Here is a 22,523-nt window from a genome sequence, read left to right as displayed (position 1 = left end):
GCTCAGACGCCTGTCGCTCCCCCTTCCCTCCCCGGCGGGACCGGGGGCTGCCGGGAGTCGGGTGACGTCAGCGGGTAAGATGGCGGAGGCTGCGGCCGTATCTCCGCTCCGCTTCTTCTGTCACTGCTGCAAGGGCGAGGTCTGCCCCAAGCTGCCGGTAAGGGGGCTGCCGCTCTCCGCTCGCTGCCTGCCGCATCCCACCCGCCCCGGAGAAAGGGGGAGGGGGTCTGCCCGCGGGATCGCCTCTCAACTGCCGCCATTTTAGGCGTTGGGTATTTTTTAAATTTAAATCCTTCCCTTTGGGCCGGTTGGAGGCGTTTTTGGGTCACGGGGCAGAGTGGGGGAGTCTTGGTGAGGAATCTCTGGGAGTGAGAGCTTTGGGGGAGGAATCCTGGGGGTGACAGAGGGATGTGGGAGGGGAGAGGCGGGTGGGTGCGGGAAGGGGATTCTCTGGGGTCGGGAGTTGGAAGTCTGAGGGGGAGGGGAGTGGTAGGTGGGCTCGGGGGGGGGAGAATGTGGTCTGAGGGAGGGGAGAGGCGGGTGGGTGCGGGTTCTCTGGGGTCGGGAGTTGGAAGTCTGAGGGGGAGGGGAGTGGTAGGTGGGCTCGGGGGGGGGAGAATGTGGTCTGAGGGAGGGGAGAGGCGGGTGGGTGCGGGAAGGGGATTCTCTGGGGTCGGGAGTTGGAAGTCTGAGGGGGAGGGGAGTGGTAGGTGGGCTCGGGGGGGGGGAGAATGTGGTCTGAGGGAGGGGAGAGGCGGGTGGGTGCGGGTTCTCTGGGGTCGGGAGTTGGAAGTCTGAGGGGGAGGGGAGTGGTAGGTGGGCTCGGGGGGGGGAGAATGTGGTCTGAGGGAGGGGAGAGGCGGGTGGGTGCGGGTTCTCTGGGGTCGGGAGTTGGAAGTCTGAGGGGGAGGGGAGTGGTAGGTGGGCTCGGGGGAGGGGAGAATGTGGTCTGAGGGAGGGGAGAGGCGGGTGGGTGCGGGAAGGGGATTGTCTGGGGTCGGGAGTTGGAAGTCTGAGGGGGAGGGGAGTGGTAGGTGGGCTCGGGGGGGGGAGAATGTGGTCTGAGGGAGGGGAGAGGCGGGTGGGTGCGGGAAGGGGATTCTCTGGGGTCGGGAGTTGGAAGTCTGAGGGGGAGGGGAGTGGTAGGTGGGCTCAGGGGGGGGAGAATGTGGTCTGAGGGAGGGGAGAGGCGGGTGGGTGCGGGAAGGGGATTCTCTGGGGTCGGGAGTTGGAAGTCTGAGGGGGAGGGGAGTGGTAGGTGGGCTCGGTGGGGGGGAGAATGTGGTCTGAGGGAGGGGAGAGGCGGGTGGGTGCGGGAAGGGGATTCTCTGGGGTCGGGAGTTGGAAGTCTGAGGGGGAGGGGAGTGGTAGGTGGGCTCGGGGGGGGGAAGAACGTGGTCTGAGGGAGGGGAGAGGCGGGTGGGTGCGGGAAGGGGATTGTCTGGGGTCGGGAGTTGGAAGTCTGAGGGGGAGGGGAGTGGTAGGTGGGCTCGGGGGGGGGAGAATGTGGTCTGAGGGAGGGGAGAGGCGGGTGGGTGCGGGAAGGGGATTCTCTGGGGTCGGGAGTTGGAAGTCTGAGGGGGAGGGGAGTGGTAGGTGGGCTTGGGGGGGGGAGAATGTGGTCTGAGGGAGGGGAGAGGCGGGTGGGTGCGGGAAGGGGATTCTCTGGGGTCGGGAGTTGGAAGTCTGAGGGGGACGGGAGTGGTAGGTGGGCTCGGGGGGGGAGAATGTGGTCTGAGGGAGGGGAGAGGCGGGTGGGTGCGGGAAGGGGATTCTCTGGGGTCGGGAGTTGGAAGTCTGAGGGGGAGGGGAGTGGTAGGTGGGCTCGGGGGAGGGGAGAACGTGGTCTGAGGGAGGGGAGAGGCGGGTGGGTGCGGGAAGGGGATTCTCTGGGGTCGGGAGTTGGAAGTCTGAGGGGGAGGGGAGTGGTAGGTGGGCTCGGGGGAGGGGAGAACGTGGTCTGAGGGAGGGGAGAGGCGGGTGGGTGCGGGAAGGGGATTCTCTGGGGTCGGGAGTTGGAAGTCTGAGGGGGAGGGGAGTGGTAGGTGGGCTCGGGGGGGGGAGAATGTGGTCTGAGGGAGGGGAGAGGCGGGTGGGTGCGGGAAGGGGATTCTCTGGGGTCGGGAGTTGGAAGTCTGAGTGGGAGGGGAGTGGTAGGTGGGCTCGGGGGGGGGGGAGAATGTGGTCTGAGGGAGGGGAGAGGCGGGTGGGTGCGGGAAGGGGATTCTCTGGGGTCGGGAGTTGGAAGTCTGAGGGGGAGGGGAGTGGTAGGTGGGCTTGGGGGGGGGAGAATGTGGTCTGAGGGAGGGGAGAGGCGGGTGGGTGCGGGAAGGGGATTCTCTGGGGTCGGGAGTTGGAAGTCTGAGGGGGACGGGAGTGGTAGGTGGGCTCGGGGGGGGAGAATGTGGTCTGAGGGAGGGGAGAGGCGGGTGGGTGCGGGAAGGGGATTCTCTGGGGTCGGGAGTTGGAAGTCTGAGGGGGAGGGGAGTGGTAGGTGGGCTCGGGGGAGGGGAGAACGTGGTCTGAGGGAGGGGAGAGGCGGGTGGGTGCGGGAAGGGGATTCTCTGGGGTCGGGAGTTGGAAGTCTGAGGGGGAGGGGAGTGGTAGGTGGGCTCGGGGGAGGGGAGAACGTGGTCTGAGGGAGGGGAGAGGCGGGTGGGTGCGGGAAGGGGATTCTCTGGGGTCGGGAGTTGGAAGTCTGAGGGGGAGGGGAGTGGTAGGTGGGCTCGGGGGGGGGAGAATGTGGTCTGAGGGAGGGGAGAGGCGGGTGGGTGCGGGAAGGGGATTCTCTGGGGTCGGGAGTTGGAAGTCTGAGTGGGAGGGGAGTGGTAGGTGGGCTCGGGGGGGGGGGGGAGAATGTGGTCTGAGGGAGGGGAGAGGCGGGTGGGTGCGGGAAGGGGATTTTCCTGAGAGTTGAAGTCTGGGGTGGGATCTCGGGGAGGGGAGAGGCGGATGGGCGCGGGAAAGGAGGGGGGCCTGAGAGGATGGTTTTGTGGAGGGAGAAGAGTCTGGGGTGTTGCAGAAGGACAATAGGGAGGTCTGAGGGGGAGTGGACAAGTGGGTGGGCTCAGGGGAGGGGATTGAATGCGGAGGAGAGTGGGGTGAGGGGGTCTGAGGGGAAGGAGGGGGTTTTTTCCTGGAGTTTGGAAGGAACGGGGTGTTGAGGGGCACATGGAGTGTTTGTGGGGCTAGTGGTAGATGATGTAGTTGTAGATGAAGGGGTCTTGAGGTGGCCAGGGGTGGTTGTGCAGCAGAATTGTGGGGATGAGAGGTGTTCCTGGGGAGGGCCAGGGTGTCATGAGGGATGACGGTATTCTGGTGATGAGGGGTGAAATACAGGAAGAATGAAGGCCTGACCCCTTACCATTGGCAGAGACACAATGTCCCATCTCGTGGTGGGTCTTTGTAGAGAGAAGACCTCTTTCCTCAGAAGCAGTGGCCCTGGTTCTGGCTGCGGGGTGGGGGAAAGGTTTTGTTGTTGTAACTTGAACATTGGTGCTTTTTGTGCTGAACGTTGTTAGCGCTGGAATATGTGGTGGTACTTGCTGACTTCCCGCAAAACTAACTGAAGTTGTGTTGGTTGTTAATGTAAATGATGCATTTCACTGTGTTTCAATTAATAAGTGGTTAATAAGTAAAATTAAATCAAAATCCCTTTGCCATAAAAGAGCAGACTTCTCGCCCCTCCCCTCACCCAGCAGTTTTCACAGAGATCAACATTCCAACAGTAGCTATTTCATCGCAAGTACAAACAGCCGCCATGCCCTCTGACAATTTGTTTCACACCTTGGTCAACCACAGCTGACCCCGTGATACCTATATTTACATATTCTTCCCTTTAAAACTCTCTTCCCACTCCCACACTCTCCTTACCTCCCAACCTCTCTCTCCCTCCTTCATTCCATCCCCCAGTGCAAGCCCAGGTAAACAGATCGCTGTTATCACTGAGATTCAGCCAGGCAGATAGTTTAGATGAGGGGTGTAAATTTCCTCAGGGTACTGGGAATACTCTCCTGTGGAATAGTTGTCTTTTCTATGGCTGGTTGTAAATGACCACGCCGCTTTGTATGGTGATGACTGAAGATCTAGACCTAACCAGCAGACGTCATAACGATGAGCTTTATAAATGTTGCTCAGTAACTCCTTTGGTACTGGCTGTCTTCCCAATAACTCCACCACTTTTGTGGTGCTGAGGTTTTGTAAGGCATTGGTCAGACTGCACTTGGAGTGTTATGAGCAGCTTTGGGCCCATTATCCGAGAAAGCATATGCCAGCATTGGAGAGGGTCCAGAGAACGTTCACGAGAATGATCCCGGGAATGAAAGGTTTAATGTAAGAGGAGCATTTGATGTCTCTGAGCCTTGTTCTTGCTGGAGTTCAGAAGAATTTGTGGGGGGGGGGGAGTGCAGGAAATCTCTTTGAAACTGACAGAATATTGAAAGACCTAACGAGAGTGCACATACAGACTATTTTCCCTATGTTGGTGGAGTCTAGGACCAGAGGGCACAGCCTCAGGATATAAGGATGTCCCTTTAGCACAGAGATGAATAGGATTTTCTTCAGCCAGGGGATAAAGATTCTGTGGAATTCATTGCCACAGATGGCTGTGGGGGCCAGAGGTTGATAGGTTCTTGATTAGTCCAGGACCCCAAGTATGATGGGGAGAAGCGGTTGAGAGGGAAAGTACATCAGCTATGATGGACTGGTTGGGCAGACTCGCTGGACCAAGTGGCCTAATTCTGCTGCTATGTGGTCTCAGGTGTAATCAGACATTAGGTTACTCTCCCTGTCAATACTGCCGTGTTTTCCGTGAGAGTTTTATTTGCTCAGTTCTCCCCTCTACCTGTAGTGAGTTAATCCACCCACTCTCATTCAGGTCCTCTCTCTGCGTTGCTAATCCACCGTCACACATCCCTGTCTATTCCACCAGCACATACCTCTCCTGATACCTTCTTGTGCTCTGCACAGCATCACTGCCATTGTTCTGTGATTGTAGTGTAAGCAGTTCGGCCTATGGACTAAGCTCCGCCATTCCATCATGGCCGATTTATTATCCCTCTCAACCCCATTCTCCTGCCTTCTCTCTGTCCTTTGGCACCCTGACTAATCAAGAACCTCTGCTTTAAATATACTCAGTGACTTGGCCTCTACAGCTGTCTGTGGCAATTAATTCCTCAGATTCACCTCCCTCTGACTGAAGAAAATCTTCATTTCTGTTCTAAGTGGACGACCCTCTCTCTATTCTGAGGCTGTGACCTCTGGTCCTAGACTCTCCCACCATAGGAAACATCCACTCTGTCTAAGCCTTTCAATGAGATACCCCTTCTGAACTCCAGAGCCACAAACGCTCCAATAGGTTGTTATTGTCGTATACACAGAGAGACGCTTTATTCTGCATGCCAGCCATACCAATCATGTCATCACATCTGTGCATCGAGTTAGTACAATAACAGCATGAAACAACACAAAAATGCTGGAGGAACTCAGCAGGTCAGGCAGCATCCGTGGAAGGGAGTAAACAGTCAATGTTTTCAGCCCATTTCCTTCATCATCTCGACCCAAAACATAGATGCAGCCTGACCTGCTGGGTTTTGTGTGTTTCTCTGGATTTCCAGCATCTGCAGACTCTCCTGTTTTAACAAGGGGAAGTGTTGCAGTTGCAGAGAAATTGCAGGCAGGCAGGCAAATACAGGTGGGAAGGGGTAGATTGGGAGAGTGAGGGATATTTCTTGCACACGAGTCTGATAACAGCAGGGTGGAAGTGGTCCTTCAACTGGGTGGAATGTGCTTTCAGGCTGTTGTAGCTTCCAACAGGAGAGGGAAGAGGGAGAGCGTCTGTGCTGAGTGGATTGTCTTGTCTGCTCTACCGAGGCAGCAAGAAGCCTAGCCAGAGTCCACAGAGGGCAGGCGCCCAGCACAGCACAACGCTGCAGTTTCCTGTGGTCTCGTGCACCCCGTGCACCTGATAGGGGCATCAATGAAAATCGTTGAGATTTGAATTTCTTGCCAAATTTCGTTAATGAAGTAGAGATGTTTTTCAATGAGCCCTCGTGCTCTGCGGTTTAAAGGTGAGGCTTGCCTTGAGTGCAGCCTGGAGCACACAGAATCAATTTCTGCAGCTGCTGGAAACCCAACACACCCCCCCCCCCGGTCAGAGGAGAGAAATGAACACTTGAAGTTTTAGGCCAAGATCCTTCGCCAGTGCTGATGAAGAGTCTCACCCTGAGATTTACTTCTCTCTGTAAATGCTGCCTGATTTAAAACGATCATTTGGATGATGCTAAACTGGCATTGAGTGTGGGTGGCACTGCCTTTGACCCTCAGACAGATGGTGCTAATCACTGGGCCCATGTTGGGTGTGAGTGTGTCTCGAGTACCACAGGCAGGATTCAGATGTATCTGGCAAACTCCTTGTGGTTTTCAAAACTGCACCAAGTTCCTTTGCCCTGCTGAGGGACAGAACAGATTGCAAAGAGCAAGACAGGTTTATCTGGAATTACAATGGGTGTGAAAGATGTTCTTGACGTAGAGTTGAGCAGAGATTCACCAGACAGGTTCAGAGATCGGAGGAAAGATTGGCCAGTCTGGCTTGTGCTTTGGAGACTATCAGAATGAGTGGATACCTCCTTGTGATTCTTGCTGGCCCTTTCTCTCTCCTGATCTGCACAGATCCTGTCTTATACACTACCTCCCAAACTCCTACTCAGTCTCCATCACCTTCTCATTCTCCGCCCCATCCACTGCTCATCACCCACATCTCACACCTGGCTCCCATCTCTCGTCTTTGCACTCCCCCGCCTCCCCACCTCTCTCAACCCTTGACCCGTTTGTTCCCTTACAACCCAATCCCTTCATCCCATACCTCCACCCCTTCTGCACACCCCTTCCACAGCCCTTCCCCCTCTCAACTCTCCTCCCTATCCACCCTTCCAAATTCCCATCTGACCCCTCAACTCCCCTCCTACTTTCCCTCCATTCCCCCTCCCCCCAATCTCTCTCCCTCGGCCTCTCACCAGTTTGCCATCCCCTACCCTGTGCCGGGATCTAATCCGGTTACGCACCTGCCTTCTCTTCCCCTGCAGGAATACACGTGCCCCCAGTGTGAGTCGGGTTTCATCGAGGAAGTCACCGATCAGACCAGGTGAGTGCTGGAATCTGTCCCGGTGGAGAGACGAGCGGGAGATGCTGGTTTGACCAGTGGCTGGGTCCCGATCTCTGCTGTCGGGTCCCCTGCAGATTCCCCTCACCCTCCCGATCCTAGACTCCCTACGGTGCCATTGATGCCTCTACAAGAACAGAGAGTGCAGAGAAGGCCCAGCTTCCGGCCGGTGTCACCCGTTATTCTCATGGATCACAGGGAGAACGTACTCCTAAAGACAGCAGTGGACTGCTGACACTGTAGAAGCGTTATATTCACCTCTATGCTGCCACTCAGCTCTGTAAATCAGCCAACTCGGCTTGCAGGAGCAGGCAGTTTGGTGATGCGTCCCAACGCGGGTTCCGACAATCCTCTGAGCGGGAGTTCTGGCCCGGTGATGTTAACTCCGGAAGAAGGGGAACAGTCACCATCCCTGTCGGGGGTTGCAGAGTCAAGCTGCCCCACCTTGCGCACAAAGGTGCTGGGGAGCTGACCTCCCCAGCGCACAGCCCCCTCCATTCCTGGCTGCTAGTGGTTTTGGAGCCCGGTTCTGGTGGGAGCAGTGGGGTGGTGTCCCCAAAGGGGCAGATCGGGAAGCTGGGGGAGGAAGACCACCTGCAGATGGGGGCGAGTTACCCCAGGCAGTGATTGACCCAGCCGTGTATCCACAGTTTCCTGGATGGCAGGACCAACGGATTGGACGAAGATTCAGCCACACAGTTTGCAGAGGTCAGTACCCCCCACCATCCACGTCCCATCTGTGAGTCGTCTCCCCCTCCCCTTCATTCCCCCCCACCAATCTGCGGGTCATCTCCCCACCCATCTGTGAGTTGTCTCCCCCCCCCCCCCCACCTATCTGTGAGTCGTCTCCCCATCCACCTGCGGGTCGTCTTCCCCCTCATCTCCTCCCCCCACCCATCTGTATCATCTCCCCCACCCACCTGCAGGATGTCTTCCCCCCCCCCCCCCCCCACTCATCTGTGAGTCGTTGTCCCCTCCCCCATCTGTGGGTTGTCCGCCATCCTGGCTGGATTCTGGATTCACACACCTTTCTCCCTCCCCGACCTCTGTTCACTCTGCCTTGCAGCTGTGGGATCGCACTTTCCTGAACCTGGACCAGACGTTCCTGCTGGTGGACGGGAGGCCGCTGCGTGGCGGTGCTTCGCTGGAACACGATGGCGGGGGACTGGACCGGGGTGGACAGCAGGGTGATGTCTGGGGTCCCGGCCGGCATGCCAGGCTACCCGTGGCCAGGAGGTATCGGTCCAGGGCTTCCTCCCGGCCTGAGAGGTCGCCGGCCATCGAGGGGTAGGTAGGAGTCTGTGCCGTCCGCCGCTATTGTGGGACATGGCTGCTCAGTCCTCCCTGTGTCTCCCGGAGACACTCTAATGAAATCAGAATCACTCTGGTTTAATATCAGCCGTCCCTCCGTCTCCCAGAGCTGAGCCCAGAGACATTCTAATGAAATCAGAATCAGTCATTTTAGAGAGCAAACATGAGAAAATCGGCAGATGCTGGAAATTCAAACAACACACACAAAATGCTGGTGGAACACAGCAGGCCTGGCAGCATCTATAAGGGAGAAGCACTGTTGACGTTTCAGGCCGAGTCCTGACAAAGGGTCTCAGCCCGAAATGTCAACAGTGCTGCTCCTTATAGATGCTGCCAGGCCTGCTGCATTCCACCAGTATTTTGTGTGTGTTGTTCAGTCATTTTAGAATCTTTTTATTGATACATAATCTTCTACGGGTATAAAATGATACAAAACTTCAACAAGCTGATATATATACCAGTAATAAAGCTGAAGAAAAAAAACATCAGAAAAGGGTAATATATGATAATGAAAAAAAAAATTTTATTTTATAAAGAAAGGAAGGAAAAAAGAGAACCCTAGCTTACTAAAAAAAAACCCCACTAACTACAAGAAAAGGAAAAAGAAGTAGTAAAAAAAAACATTTGGAATCGACTCCCGGAGCAATATGTCTTTTACCATCATCCATATACAAACCCCATTTCCAGAAAAGTTGGGATATTTTCCAAAATGCAATAAAGACAAAAATCTGTGATATGTTAATTCACATGAACTTTTATTTAACTGACAAAAGTACAAAGAAAAGATTTTCAATAGTTTTACTGACCAACTTAATAGTATTTTGTAAATATACACAAATTTAGAATTTAATGGCTGCAACACACTCAACAAAAGTTGGGACAGAGGCATGTTTACCATTGTGTTACATCACCTTTCCTTTTAATAATGCTTTTTAATCGTTTTGGAACTGAGGATACTAATTGTAGTAGATTTACAATTGGAAATTTTGCCCATTCTTGCTTGATATAAGACTTCAGCTGCTCAACAGTTCGTGGTCTCCGTTGTCTGATTCTCCTCTTCATGATGCGCCATACATTTTCAATAGGAGATAGATCTGGACTGGCAGCAGGCCAGTCAAGCACACACACTCTGTGTCTACAAAGCCACGCTGTTGTAGCCCGTGCAGAGTGTGGTCTGGCATTGTCCTGTTGAAATAAGCGTGGACATCCCGGGAAGAGACGTCGCCTTGATGGCAACACATGTCTCTCTAAAATCCTAATATACGCCTCAGAGTCAATGGTACCTTCACATACATGCAACTCACCCATGCCGTGGGCTCTGATGCACCCCCATACCATCACAGATGCTGGCTTTTGCACCTTTTGCTGATAACAATTAGGATGGTCGTTTTCATCTTTGGCACGGAGAACAAGACGCCTGTTTTTTCTGAAAACTAGCTGAAATGTGGACTCATCTGACCACAGCACACGGTTCCACAGTCTTTCGGTCCATCTGAGATGAGCTCGGGCCCAGAGAACTCGCCGGCGTTTCTGCGTAGAGTTGATGTATGGCTTCCTCCTTGCGTAATACAGTTTCAAGTTGCATTTCTGCATGCAGTGACAGACTGTGTTAAGTGACAATGGTTTTCCGAAGTACTCCCGAGCCCAGGTGGCTATAATTGTCACAGTAGCATGACGGTTTCTTAGGCAGTGCTGCCTGAGGGCTTGAAGATCACGCGCATTCAACAGTGGTTTCCGACCTTGCCCTTTACGCCCTGCGATGTTTCTGAATCTTTTCACAATATTATGTACTGTAGATGTTGAAAGACCTAAATTCTCTGCAATCTTGCGTTGGGAAATGTTCCTTTTGAACTGACTAACAATTCTCTCACGAATTTTGGCACAAAGGGGTGAGTCACGACCCATCCTTGCTTGCAAAGACTGAGCCTTTGATGGACGCTACTTTTATACCCAGTCATGATACCTCACCTGCTACCAATTAGCCTGCTTAATGTGGAGTCTTCCAAACCAGTGTTACTTGGAATATTCTGTGCACTTTTCAATCTTATTTTAACTCTGTCCCAACTTCTGTTGAGTGTGTTGCAGCCATCAAATTCTAAATTTGTGTATATTTTCAAAATACGATTAAGTTGGTCAGTAAAACTAATGAAAATCTTTTCTTTGTATTTTTGTCAGTTAAATAAGGGTTCACGTGAATTAACATATCACAGATTTTTGTTTTTATTGCATTTGGGAAAATATCCCAACTTTTCTGGAAATAGGGTTTGTATATAAAGAAGAATCATCAACCGCCAATTCATGTTTATATAAAATAAAATTGGAAGGAAACCATATAAATTAATACAAATTAAATAATATTTGGCAAAAGAGCCCCATCTTCTCTCAAAATCAAATTGAGGATCAAAAGCTCTACTTCTGATTTTTTTCCACACTAAGACATAATATTACTTGAGAAAACCATTGAATTAATGTAGTGACTGAGGTATCTTTCCATTTCAATAAAATAGCCCTTCTTGCCAACAATGTAACAAATGCAATTACATGTTGGTCTGAAGATGAAATACCCTGAATATGATGCAGAACTATTCCTAATAGAACAGTCAGTCTATTTGGTTGTAAATTAATTTTCAGAGCTTTAGAAATTGTAGAAAATAAAGACTTCCAATAAGATTTTAATGAAGAACATGACCGGAACATATGTGACAAAGTGGCTACTTCAGTTGTACACTTATCACAATAATTGTCTATGTTAGGAAATATTTTGGATAGTCTCTCCTTTGTTAAATAGTAACGGTGAACAATTTTAAATTGAACTAAACAGTGATTGGCACATATCGAAGAAGAATTGACCATTTTCAGAACTCGCAACCAATCTTCATTAACAAAGGTCATATTAAGTTCTCTCTCGCAATCTTGTTTAATCTTTAGTGAGAAGTTAATCAGAATCAGTCCAGTTTAATATCAGTCCTCTCTCTGTCTCCCAGAGACGTTCTAATGAAATCAGAATCAGTCCAATTTAATATCACTGGCTCATGATGTACAACTTGTTAACTTTGCGGCAGAAATAAATAAATTGCAGTAAGTATATATGTATAGTAAATCATTAAGTTAATGCAAAACAGAAGTGATATTGAAAAGGTGGGGTAACATCCACGGGTTCAATGTCCATTTAGAAATCGGATGGCAGACGAGAGGAAGCTGTTCCTGAATCGCTGAAAGTGTGCCTTCAGTTTCTGTACCTCCTTCCTGACGGTGACAATGGAAGAGGGCATGTCCTGGGTGATGGGGATCCTAAATGATGGACGCTGCCTTTTTGAGGCATCTCTCCTTGAAGGTGTCCTGCATACCGTGGAGGCCAGTACCCAAGGAGCTAACAATTTTCTGTAGCTTCATTGGTCCTATTCCGTACACTCCCCGCCCCCACACTAGATGATGATGCAACATGTCAGAATGCTCTACACGGTACATCTGCATAAGTTTGAGTGTTCCACAGTGGGTCGTCTGCCTCTGCCTCACTTTTCCAACACCTCTTTCTGCAGAATAATTCAGCAGTTATTCGCCGGGCTCTTCTCCAACGCTGGAATCCCAGGCTCTCCAACCTTCTCTTGGTGAGTCCAGTTCCCCACCCCTCCCAGCTAGACAGCCACTTCCTGCGGATGGGTATCACTCCCAGGGGAAACTCAGCATTGTTTTGTATGGTTCTTCTCAGTGCACTCTTCTCTCTGTGTCTGAGTGTGTGATGGGACAGTGTGGAGGGAGCTTCACTATGTGTCTGACCCCGGGAGTGTGTGATGGGAGTGTGTGGAGGGAGATTCACTCTGTGTCTGACCCCGGGAGTGTATGATGGGACAGTGTGGAGGGAGGTTCACTCTGAGTGTGTGATGGGACAGTGTGGAGGGAGCTTCACTCTGTGTCTGACCCCGGGAGTGTGTGATGGGACGGTGTGGAGGGAGTTTCACTCTGTGTCTGACCCCGGGAGTGTCTGATGAGACAGTGTGAAGGGAGTTTCACTCTGTGTCTGACCCCGGCAGTGTGTGATGGGACGGTGTAGAGGGAGCTTCACTCTGTGTCTGACCCCGGGAGTGTGTGATGGGACAGTGTGGAGGGAGTTTCACTCTGTGTCTGACCTCGGGAGTGTGTGTTGGGAAGGTGTGGAGGGAGCTTCACTCTGTGTCTGACCCCGGGAGTGTATGATGGGACAGTGTGGAGGGAGGTTCACTCTGTGTCTGTGTGACTGATGGGACAGTGTGGAGGGAGCTTCACTCTGTGTCTGATCCCGGGAGTGTGCGATGAGACAGTGTGGAGGGAGCTTCACTATGTGTCTGACCCCGGGAGTGTGTGATGGGACTGTGTGGAGGGAGTTTCACTCTGTGTCTGACCCCAGGAGTGTGTGATGGGACGGTGTAGAGGGAGTTTCACTCTGTGCCTGACCCTGGGAGTGTGTGATGGGACAGTGTGGAGGAAGTTTCACTCTGTGTCTGACCCCGGGAGTGTGTGAGGGGATAGTGTAGATGGAGCTTCACTCTGTGTCTGACCCCGGGAGTGTGTGATGGGACGGTGTAGAGGGAGTTTCACTCTGTGCCTGACCCTGGGAGTGTGTGATGGGACAGTGTGGAGGGAGTTTCACTCAGTGTCTGACCCCGGGAGTGTGCGATGGGACGGTGTAGAGGGAGTTTCACTCAGTGTCTGACCCCGGGAGTGTGTGATGGGACGGTGTGGAGGGAGTTTCACTCTGTGTCCGAACTGCTGTGTATCCCAGAATGAGATAGATGAGGAAGAAGAAGACGGAGGATTGAGTGGGTAGGAGGGGCTGAGGTTTTGGAGAGTCTTTTTGGGGTGTGACGTAGGAATGAGTGGTGGTGATGAGTTATCAATACCCCCTCTCTCTCTCCTGAGGGATAGGTTACTGCACTCGAATCCTGCCGATTACGCCTGGGGACAGAGTGGGCTCGACGCCGTGATCACACAGGTGAGGAGCTGCCAGTGGTTTGGCCGCGAAACGGGTCAGCGGAGCTGTGGTAGGTGGCTGGGTCAGCCCCAAAATGCTCTCCCTGCAAAGGTCCGTCCTCAGCTCTCATCGCTCCCTTCTTCCCCACCCCACCTCCAACCTCTTGTTAACCGTGAGCCTCAGTCGGCTGGGAGAGGGGCTGCAAGCGGGTGATGGAGGAGTATCCTTTATTTAGCGACCCCCGCTGAACCCTAACCATTTACAACATCTAATTACCCAGCCTGTACGTGTTTGGATTGTGGGAGGAAGCGAGCGCCCGGGAGGGCGTAGAGAGATTGAAGGCCGAGCTCCCACAGCCCGAGCGGCAGTAGCGCCTCACAGAGTGGGGGAGGGTTGAGGAGAAGGATGGGGCGGAATGGGGGGAGGTTGGGAGGAGAAATGGAGGTGTGGCAGATGGGTGGGTGGGGTGATGAGCGAGCAAGGGAAGGAGACCGCAGAGCTGGGGAGTCACTGGCTCTGGCAAGATTGGAGTTGGGGGAGGAGGGCAGAAAGGAAGGTTGAAGGGGAGCGAAGAGCAGAACGGTGGAGGCTTCAGCCTGTGGGGTCGGGGTGGTTGGTGAAATGGCTGGAACTGCCCCAACACTCTGCCCTGTGAACGTCCCACAGCTCCTGGGCCAGCTGGAGAACACAGGACCTCCTCCTGCCGACCGGGACAGGATCGCCGCACTCCCCATCGTCACCGTGTCCCAGGAACAGATTGGTGAGCAGGCAGTCGGGGCCGAGGGTCAGCCACCACTGCAGCAGCAACGGAATCCGGCGGGCGGTTGGGGGGAGGGGCGCAGAGACGTGGGGCGAGGGACGGGTAGGAATGAGGGGGAATGGGTGTGTGGGAGGGAAAGAGGTAAGAATGAGGGAGGAGGTGAGAGGTAGGATTGAGGGAGCGGGAGGAAGCGAGGGGTACAGATGAGGGAGTAGGAGGAGGGGAGGGGTGGGAATGGAGAGGAGTGTTAGGAGGACTGTGTTGCTGATGAGGGTGTGAGGGATTGTGGTGTCAGTAGTGTTGTACCCCTGCAGATTCTGCCCTCGAGTGTCCGGTTTGCAAAGAGGATTACCTCCTGGAGGAACAGGTCCGACAGCTGCCCTGCCACCATCTCTTCCACAACGATTGCATCGTCCCCTGGCTAGAAATGGTGAGTCTTGCTGCCCCATACCTCCAACACAGAGTGGTGGGGGAATAACTCGGCACAGTCAGGGTCAGCTTTAATCGTTCCAGCAGATTTGTTTTCTGGCAGCAGCACACTGTAATACATAATTTAAAATAATTAAATATAATAAATATTTTAAAAGGAGAGGAAAACGTAGTGAGGTGTGCAGCGTCCATTCAGAAATCTGATGGCAGAGGGGAAGAAGCTGTTCCTGAGTCACTGAGTGTGTGTCTTCCGGCTCCTGATGAGAAGAGGACCTGTCCTGGGTGATGGACGCCACTTTTTGAAAGACAGTGAAGATGTCCTGGCTGTTGGGGAGGCTAGTGGCCATGATGGAGATGGCTGAGTTTCCAATCCTCTGTGATGGCCCCTCCATACCAGACAATGATGCAAACAGTTTAGAATTGATCTATCTTTTTCATAATTTTATTTTTCTCTCAGATCCCTTCTCATTCTCCTGAGTTCCAGTGAGTATAGTCCCTGGCGACTTAACCTCAATCCCTCATCTCAGGATTCACCCGGGTGAACATTCTCCCATGGAAACATAGAAAACCTACAGCACAATACAGGCCCTTCGGCCCACAAAGCTGTGCCGAACATGTACTTACTTTAGAACTACCTAGGCTTTACCCTTAAGCCCTCTATTTTTCTAAGCTCCATGTAGTCATCCAGGAGTCTCTAGAAAAACCCTATCGTCTCCGTCTCCACCACCACTGCCAGCAGCCCATTCCACACACTCACCACTCTCTGAGTAAAAAACTTAACCCTGACATCTCCTCTGTACCTACTCCCCAGCACCTTAAAGCTATGTCCTCTCATGCTAGCCATTTCAGCCCTGGGAAAACGCCTCTGACTATCCGCACGATCAATGCCTCTCATCATTTTGTACACCTCTATCAGGTCACCTCTCATCCTCCGTCGCTCCAAGGAGAAAAGCCCGAGTTCACTCAACCTATTCTCATAAGTCATGCTCCCCAATCCAGGTAACATCCTTGTAAATCTCCTCTGCACCCTGTCTATGGTTTCCACATCCTTCCTGTAGTGAGGCGACCAGAACTGAGCACAGTACTCCAAGTGGGGTCTGACCAGGGTCCAATATATCTGTAACGTTACCTCTCGGCTCCTAAAATCAATCCCACGATTGATGAAGTTCAATGCTCCATACTCCTTCTTAACCACAGAGTCAACCTGTGTAGCAGCTTTGAGTGTCCTATGGACTCGGACCTCAAGAACCCTTTGAACCTCCACACTGCCAAGAGTCTTACCATTAATACTATATTCTGCCATCATATTTGATCTACCAAAATGAACCACCTGACACTTATCTGGGTTGAACTCCATCTGCCACTTCTCAGCCCAATTTTGCATCTTATCAATGTCCCACTGTAACTTCTGACAGCCCTCCATACTATCCACAACACCCTCAACCTTTGTGTCATCAGCAAATTTACTAACCCATCCCTCCACTTCCTCATCCAGGTCATTTATAAAAATCACAAAGAGTAGGGGTCCCAGAACAGATCCCTGAGGCACACCACTGGTCACTGACCTCCATGCAGAATATGACCCGTCTATAACCACTCTTTGCCTTCTGTGGGCAAGCCAGTTCTGGATCCACAAAGTAATGTCCCCTTGGATCCCATGCCTCCTTACTTTCTCAATAAGCCTTGCATGGGGTACCTTATCAAATGCCTTGCTGAAATCCATATACATTACATCTACTGTTCTACCTTCATCAATGTGTTTAGTCACATCCTCAAAAAATTCAATCAGGCTCGTAAGGCACACTACGTGCCCTTGACAAAGCCGTGCTGACTATCCCCAATCATATTATGCTTCTCCAAATGTTCATAAATCCTGCCTGTCAGGATCTTCTCCATCAGTTTACCAACCACTGAAATAAGACTCACTGGTCTATAATTTCCTGGGCTATCTCTTCTCCCTTTCTTGAATAAGGGAACAACATCTGCAACCCTCCAATCCTCCGGAACCTCTCCCGTCCCCATTGATGATGCAAAGATCATTGCCAGAGGCTCAGCAATCTCCTCCCTCGCCTCCCACAGTAGCCTGGGATACATACCGTCCGGTCCGGGTAACTTACCCAACTTGATGTTTTCCAAAAGCTCCAGCACATCCTCTTCCTTAATATCTACATGCTCAAACCTTTCAGTCTGCTGTAAGTCATCCCTACAATCGCCAAGATCCTTTTCCGTAGTGAATATTGAAGCAAAATACTCAAAGTACCTCTGCTATCTCCTTCGGTTCCATACACAATTTTCCACTGTCACACTTGATTGGTCCTATTCTCTTATGTCTTATCCTCTTGCTCTTCACATACTTGTAGAATGCTTTGGGGTTTTCCTTAATCCTGTCTGCCAAGGCATTCTCATGGCCCCTTCTGGCTCTCCTAATTTCATTCTTAAGTTCCTCCCTGCTAGCCTTATAATCTTCTAGATCTCTATCATTGCCTAGTTTTTTGAACTTTTCGTAAGCTCTTCTTGACAGATTTACAGCAGCCTTTGTATACCACGGTTCCTGTACCCTACCATCCTTTCCCTGTCTCATTGGAACGTATCTACGCAGAACCCCACGCAAATATCCCCTGAACATTTGCCACATTTCTAACGTAAGTTTCCCTGAGAGCATCTGTTTCCAATTTATGCTTCCAAGTTCCTGCCTGTAGCCTCATATTTCCCCTCACTCCAATTAAATGGTTCCTAACTTGTCTGTTCCTATCTCTCTCCAATGATATGATAAAGGAGATAGAATTGTGATCACTATCTCCAAAATGCTCTCCCATTGAGAGACCTGACACCTGACCAGGTTCATTTCCCAAAACCAGATCAAGTACATCCTGTCCTCTTGCATGCTTATCTACATATTGTGTCAAGAAACCTTCCTGAACACACCTATCTAAACCCCTTCCTGCAGGGAGATGCCAATCAATATTTGGGAAGTTAAAATCTCCCACCACAACGACCCTGTTATTATTACTCCTTTCCAGAATCTGTCTCCCTATCTGCTCCTCGATGTCCCTGTTACTATTGGGTGGTCTGTAAAAAAACACCCAGTAGAATTATTGACCCCTTCCTGTTCCTAACTTCCACCCACAGAGAGTCTGTAGACAATCTTTCCATGACTTCCTCCTTTTCTGCAGCTGTGACACTATCTCTGATCAACAGAGCCAAGCTCCCACCTCTTTTGCCTCCTTACCTGTCCTTTCTGAAACATCTAAAGCCTGGCACTTGAAGTAGTCATTCCTGCCCCTGCACCATCCAAGTCTCTGTAATGGCCACAACGTTGTAGCTCCAAATGCTGATCCACGCTCTAAGCTCATCCGCTTTATTCATAATACTCCTCACATTAAATAGACACATCTCAAACCATCGGTCTGAGTGCATCCCTTCTCTATCACTTTCCTATCCTCCCTTTCGGACTGTCTCCAAGCTTTCTCTATTTGTGAGCCAACCTCCCTTTCCTCCATCTCTTCAGTTCGGTTCCCATCCCCCAGCATTTCTAGTTTAAACTCTCCCCAGTAGCCTTAGCAAACCTCCCCACCAGAATATTGGTCCCCCTGGGATTCAAGTGCAACCCATCCTTTTTGTAGAGGTCACACCTGCCTCAAAAGAGGTCCCAGTGATCCAGAAATCTGAATCCCTGCTCCCTGCTCCAATCCCTCAGCCACAAATTTATCCTCCACCTCACTCTATGATGCTTGCTCCACTGCTGGTGTGTCTGTTGTCGTATTTAATTCTCTGCTGCCGTCCTCTCTTCCAGCACGACACTTGTCCGGTGTGCCGCAAGAGTCTGAACGGGGAAGTCACCACAGGTCATCAGCAAACTTCAGAGCAGCTGTCCGGCAGCTCGGTGGGCAGGGAAAGCGGGCGGCGAGATCCCTGGGCGTACTGAAGGACTCTTCACGGAGCACTTTGCAACCTGACTCCCCCACCCCTCTGCACAACTCAATCAATACTATTGTAAATTATATATATATATATATATATTAAAGAATCAAGAGGGCGGGGTTTAACTCGGAGCGGTGTCTCCTGGGCTGTCGGAGGTCAGGGCAAGCCACGCTGTGAATCCTGCGTGGGGTCGGCCTGCTTCTCAATGGTTGCACTAAACAAATGGCTCTCCACACATTCTGTTCAGACCTCCCCCTCCCTCTCTGCTTGAAGCCACGGAGAAATTAACTCTTGATTCTGCAAGAAGGGAAATTCCAAGCTCGTTGGAATTGGCTAAGATTCAGATGGGGTCAGCTGGAAGGGCTGGAGTTCTCCCGAGACACTTTACACATCTGGTTGGCTTCCTAGGATGATGTCCTCCAACCACCACTGGCCCATCAGCCCAGAACTAGGTGCTTGAAGACTGGGAGGAAGGGTGGTAATTCTTTTAATCAATCCCCCCTCCCCCTTCCCTCCAGTGTTCCACCCTGGTCTGAGTGCCCTATACTCAGTGTGTGTGGTAGGAAGACCCTCTTTGGCCACAGGGGTCCTTTCTGGGATCAGGAGAGGCTGTTCTGCCCGATTTTTGCTGCTGTCCCACTAGGAACTGTCTCGTTTCTCAGGGCAAATGGAAGGCGAAATGGCCTGAATATCTTGGACCCCTCTCTCTTGCCCGCTTTATGGGCAGGTCTGCTGAGATTCCGGAGGTGGCTTGGAGCTGGGCTCTGTAGTGGAAAGAATGGTCCAACTTCTCTTCCTGTGAAAGGGTGATCCTCCTCGGGCATTCCCCCGACTCCCTATCTCCTTCCCCTCCCTCCCAGTAGTGTGTTACCAGGGAGGCTTGTGGTCACAGATCCCAGTATATTTCCCCCACACTCAAAGTATTACTGAGCCCCCAAAGTAGGCTGCTTTTTGATACAAAAGGGCCACTGTTTCAAGATGCAGTATTCTGTGTGTTGGGGAGAGATAGGGCCTCGAACAAAGCCAGCAAGGTGATGACAAAATGGTTCTTGGGTTACAGCACCAGGTTCCCAATCCTCTTGTGTCAGTTCTAACTCTAAATTTTATGCAGCTGAAATGTGAAATGTTGTGTGGTTTAATTAAAACCTTGAATGCAAGTCCACTGCCCTGCAGTGACCAGGGTTGGTATGTAGTCAGTGCCAACTTGGGCCGGGCCTGGAACGTGATGAAGGGATCAGGATGTTGGGGGTACAGATAGAGCCAACTGGGTCAGGTTAGTCTGTGCTTGACCCCTCCTGTTCATTGCCTGGGCCATGGTTAGTCCATCTGCGGCTGACTTGATGTCATACTGTCATAAATCCACTTTTTGGATTAGGAGCAAGTTCTCATAAAATCAAAAAAAAACATACAAAATGAAACATTGGGTTTGGGTTCAGAATTGTGGGGTTGGAGTTGAATTTCGGATTTACACCTGTGCTGGCCTCAATCTTGGGTTTGAGGTTTATATTAAATGAAAACTTTGTGTTAAATCCTCGGAGGTGGCATCCCCGGGATCAATCCTTCTGATGTCAATGATCGTGGGATTCCTCCCCTTCCCTCTCTGAAGTTGGGATCCCTGGGGCTTGCCCCTCCCCCTTCCAAGGTCAGTGACACATCTCCTCCTCTGAGGTCAGTAATCCAGCAACTCATTGCCCCCTCCCCGGTGATATCAGGGTGGCCCCTCCCCCCCTGAGGTCAGTGATCCTGGGTTTCTCCTGGTCCCAGTTCCTGCACTCTGGCCAGGAGACCCAAGTGCTCCCCTCCTTCCTGCCCACCTTGCTGATGCCATCCCCAGCGCTTTCCTTCCCCACCCCTGACTACTCTCCCCTATTTCCGCACTCCCCCCCCCCCCCCCCCCTTTTGCTACGCTGCTCCAAGTGTAGATTCAAAGTGACGGGGAAGGGGTGAAGTGTGTGGAATCGGGGAGTATCCATCGCAGTGGAAATGAGGGAAGAGGGAGCCCCTCACACTGACCCCAGGAGCAGGGAACCCACTGTTGGGTGAATCTTATCGCAGTGACTGCTGGGACCAGCCGTCTGTGGGATAGGGTTGGGGTCCTGTTGGCCTAATAGGCCCTTTCCTCCTAAATATTCCTGTTCGTTATGCTATTTCCTCCCTGAATATTATGTATCTGTGTTATACAGTGATGCTGTTAATAATGCAGGACCCCAAAGACTCTAACAAAATTAAACTGAATTGAACGTGGACACAACTCTTACTCGCCAGAGGAGAGTCGGTATTGCGATTTTTTTTCGTAGTTGTAAATGTTTAATCTCTGTTCTGTCATTTGTTTAAAAGTTTTTATTTTGTAAATAAACTGAACAAAAATGCTCAGATTTCCATGTCCTGCCCATCTGCTTTGAAGAATCAGAATCAGGATTAGTGTCACTGGCATAGGTCGTGAAATTTGTCATAATAACAAACTAAATTACAATAAGTATATATAAAAAATTAAGTAATTAAAAAGAAAAATTAGTGAGGTTCACTGTCCATTCAAAAATCAGATAGTACATGGTTAGAAGCTGTTCCTGAAACACAGACTGTGCACTTCAGGCTCCTGTACCTCCTCCCTGATGGTAGCAATGAGAAGAGGGCATGTCCTTGATGCTGGGGAAGCTCGTGGCCATGAATGGAGCTGGCTGAGTTTACAACCCTCTACAGCTGCTTCAGATCCTGTGCAGTGGCCTCTTCATACCAAACCGTGATGCAGCCAGTTAGAATGCTCTCCACAGTACATCCGTAGAAATTTGTGAGTGTCTTTGGTGATGTATCAAATCTCCAGACTCCAGCCTCCTTTGTAGCTGCATCAATATGTTGGACCTGGTAGATCTTGAGAGATGTTGACTCCCAAGAATTTGAAACTGCTCACCCTTTCCATTTATGATCCCTCAGTGAGGACCCTTCAAGTCCACAGTCAATTCCTTGGCCTTGCTGACGTTGAATGCAAGTTTGTTAAGACATCACTCAACCAGTTTTTTCTCAAACAGGTATCCCACAATGTGACAGCGCTCTGTGTATGTGTATAGAGCTTCGCCTGTGTGTCTGGTGAGGTTTGTCTGTACAGTTTATGTGGGGGGGGGAGGCGGATAACCACACCATTTCTAATTGACCGTTGGCACCCCAACTTCCAGCTTTCCCTGCCTGCTGCCCTATCCCACTCATCCATGCATTCCCTCTCCCTATCATTTGTCACTTACTCCTCCAGCAGCGGGGAGACAGCTGAACTAGTGGAAACGGGAACTAAACAGACACAGAAGACAGCAGATGCTGGAAATCTGGAGCAGTGTACACAATTTTGCAGGTTGGGCAGCATCTGTGTGGGGGGTAATAAACAGTCAATGCAGATGAAGGGTCTCGAGCCAAAATGTTGGCTTTCATTTCCCCCCACAGATGCCTGACTCATTGGCCGCTGAGTTCCCAGCTCTTTCTGTGTCGCTGCCGATTTCCAGCAACAGCGATCTTGCCTGTGTCTTAGTTTAATCTCCCAGTGCCAGTTGTTCAGCTGTCTTCCATTCCCTGAGACACAAGTGGCTGCAGATTCCAGAATCCGGAGCATCAGCGAACTCCCAAGTGTCTGAGGGACTATCAACATTTCGGGCTGAAACCCCATATCTAGTATTACCAATTTACAGGTTTGTCTCCTAAGAGGGAGACAGAACCATCTAGGAAAGGGGGAGATGGTCACCACAATAAGACCAGTGGCCTCTACCCTTTGGCCCGTTTGACATGGGTGATCCTATCAAGAGCCATGGCATAAAGCCCTGACTCTAGTCAGCACAGCTCACCGAGTCATTGAGGCATGCAAGCCTCTGAACCTAACGACACGGTTGTGGGCCTCTTGGAGGTACCACCAGTCCTCCAAGTTGGGGGGTTCAGCAACAACCCTGACAGGTCAAAAGGCAACTGTTAACGGAAACAGTGAGGAAGAATCTACAGGCAGAGGTGGAGGATCTTCA

The 22,523-nt window shown here is 51.2% G+C and overlaps 1 protein-coding gene across 2 annotated transcripts; it reads left to right on the top strand.

The window, feature by feature from the left end:
- Positions 1-22: 22 nt before the first annotated feature.
- rnf115a (ring finger protein 115a) lies at positions 23-20,903 on the top strand. 2 transcript variants are annotated; one of them, XM_059980126.1, is made up of 9 exons: positions 23-157; positions 7,083-7,141; positions 7,810-7,867; positions 8,226-8,446; positions 12,010-12,078; positions 13,367-13,439; positions 14,085-14,178; positions 14,493-14,608; positions 18,401-20,903. In XM_059980126.1, the coding sequence occupies exons 1-9, from the start codon at positions 80-82 to the stop codon at positions 18,530-18,532; spliced, it is 900 nt and encodes a 299-aa protein (XP_059836109.1). In that variant the 5' UTR covers positions 23-79; the 3' UTR covers positions 18,533-20,903. The 2 variants fall into 2 exon arrangements, with proteins under 2 accessions (XP_059836109.1, XP_059836110.1); XM_059980127.1 differs by having other exon boundaries at positions 24-157; positions 13,373-13,439.
- Positions 20,904-22,523: the final 1,620 nt, after the last annotated feature.

This window comes from Hypanus sabinus, chromosome 9 (genome assembly GCF_030144855.1).
Source record: "Hypanus sabinus isolate sHypSab1 chromosome 9, sHypSab1.hap1, whole genome shotgun sequence".
NCBI lineage: Eukaryota > Metazoa > Chordata > Chondrichthyes > Myliobatiformes > Dasyatidae > Hypanus > Hypanus sabinus.
This window is presented reverse-complemented; position numbering and strand designations above follow the sequence as displayed.

Excerpts from the sequence above, each read along its gene's own strand:
- rnf115a (XM_059980126.1), top strand. The coding sequence starts at position 80 with ATGGCGGAGGCTGCGGCCGTATCTCCGCTCCGCTTCTTCTGTCACTGC. Across the intron at positions 7,142-7,809 it reads GAAGTCACCGATCAGACCAG|TTTCCTGGATGGCAGGACCA; the intron begins GTGAGTGCTGGA and ends GTGTATCCACAG. Across the intron at positions 12,079-13,366 it reads GGCTCTCCAACCTTCTCTTG|GGATAGGTTACTGCACTCGA; the intron begins GTGAGTCCAGTT and ends CTCTCTCCTGAG.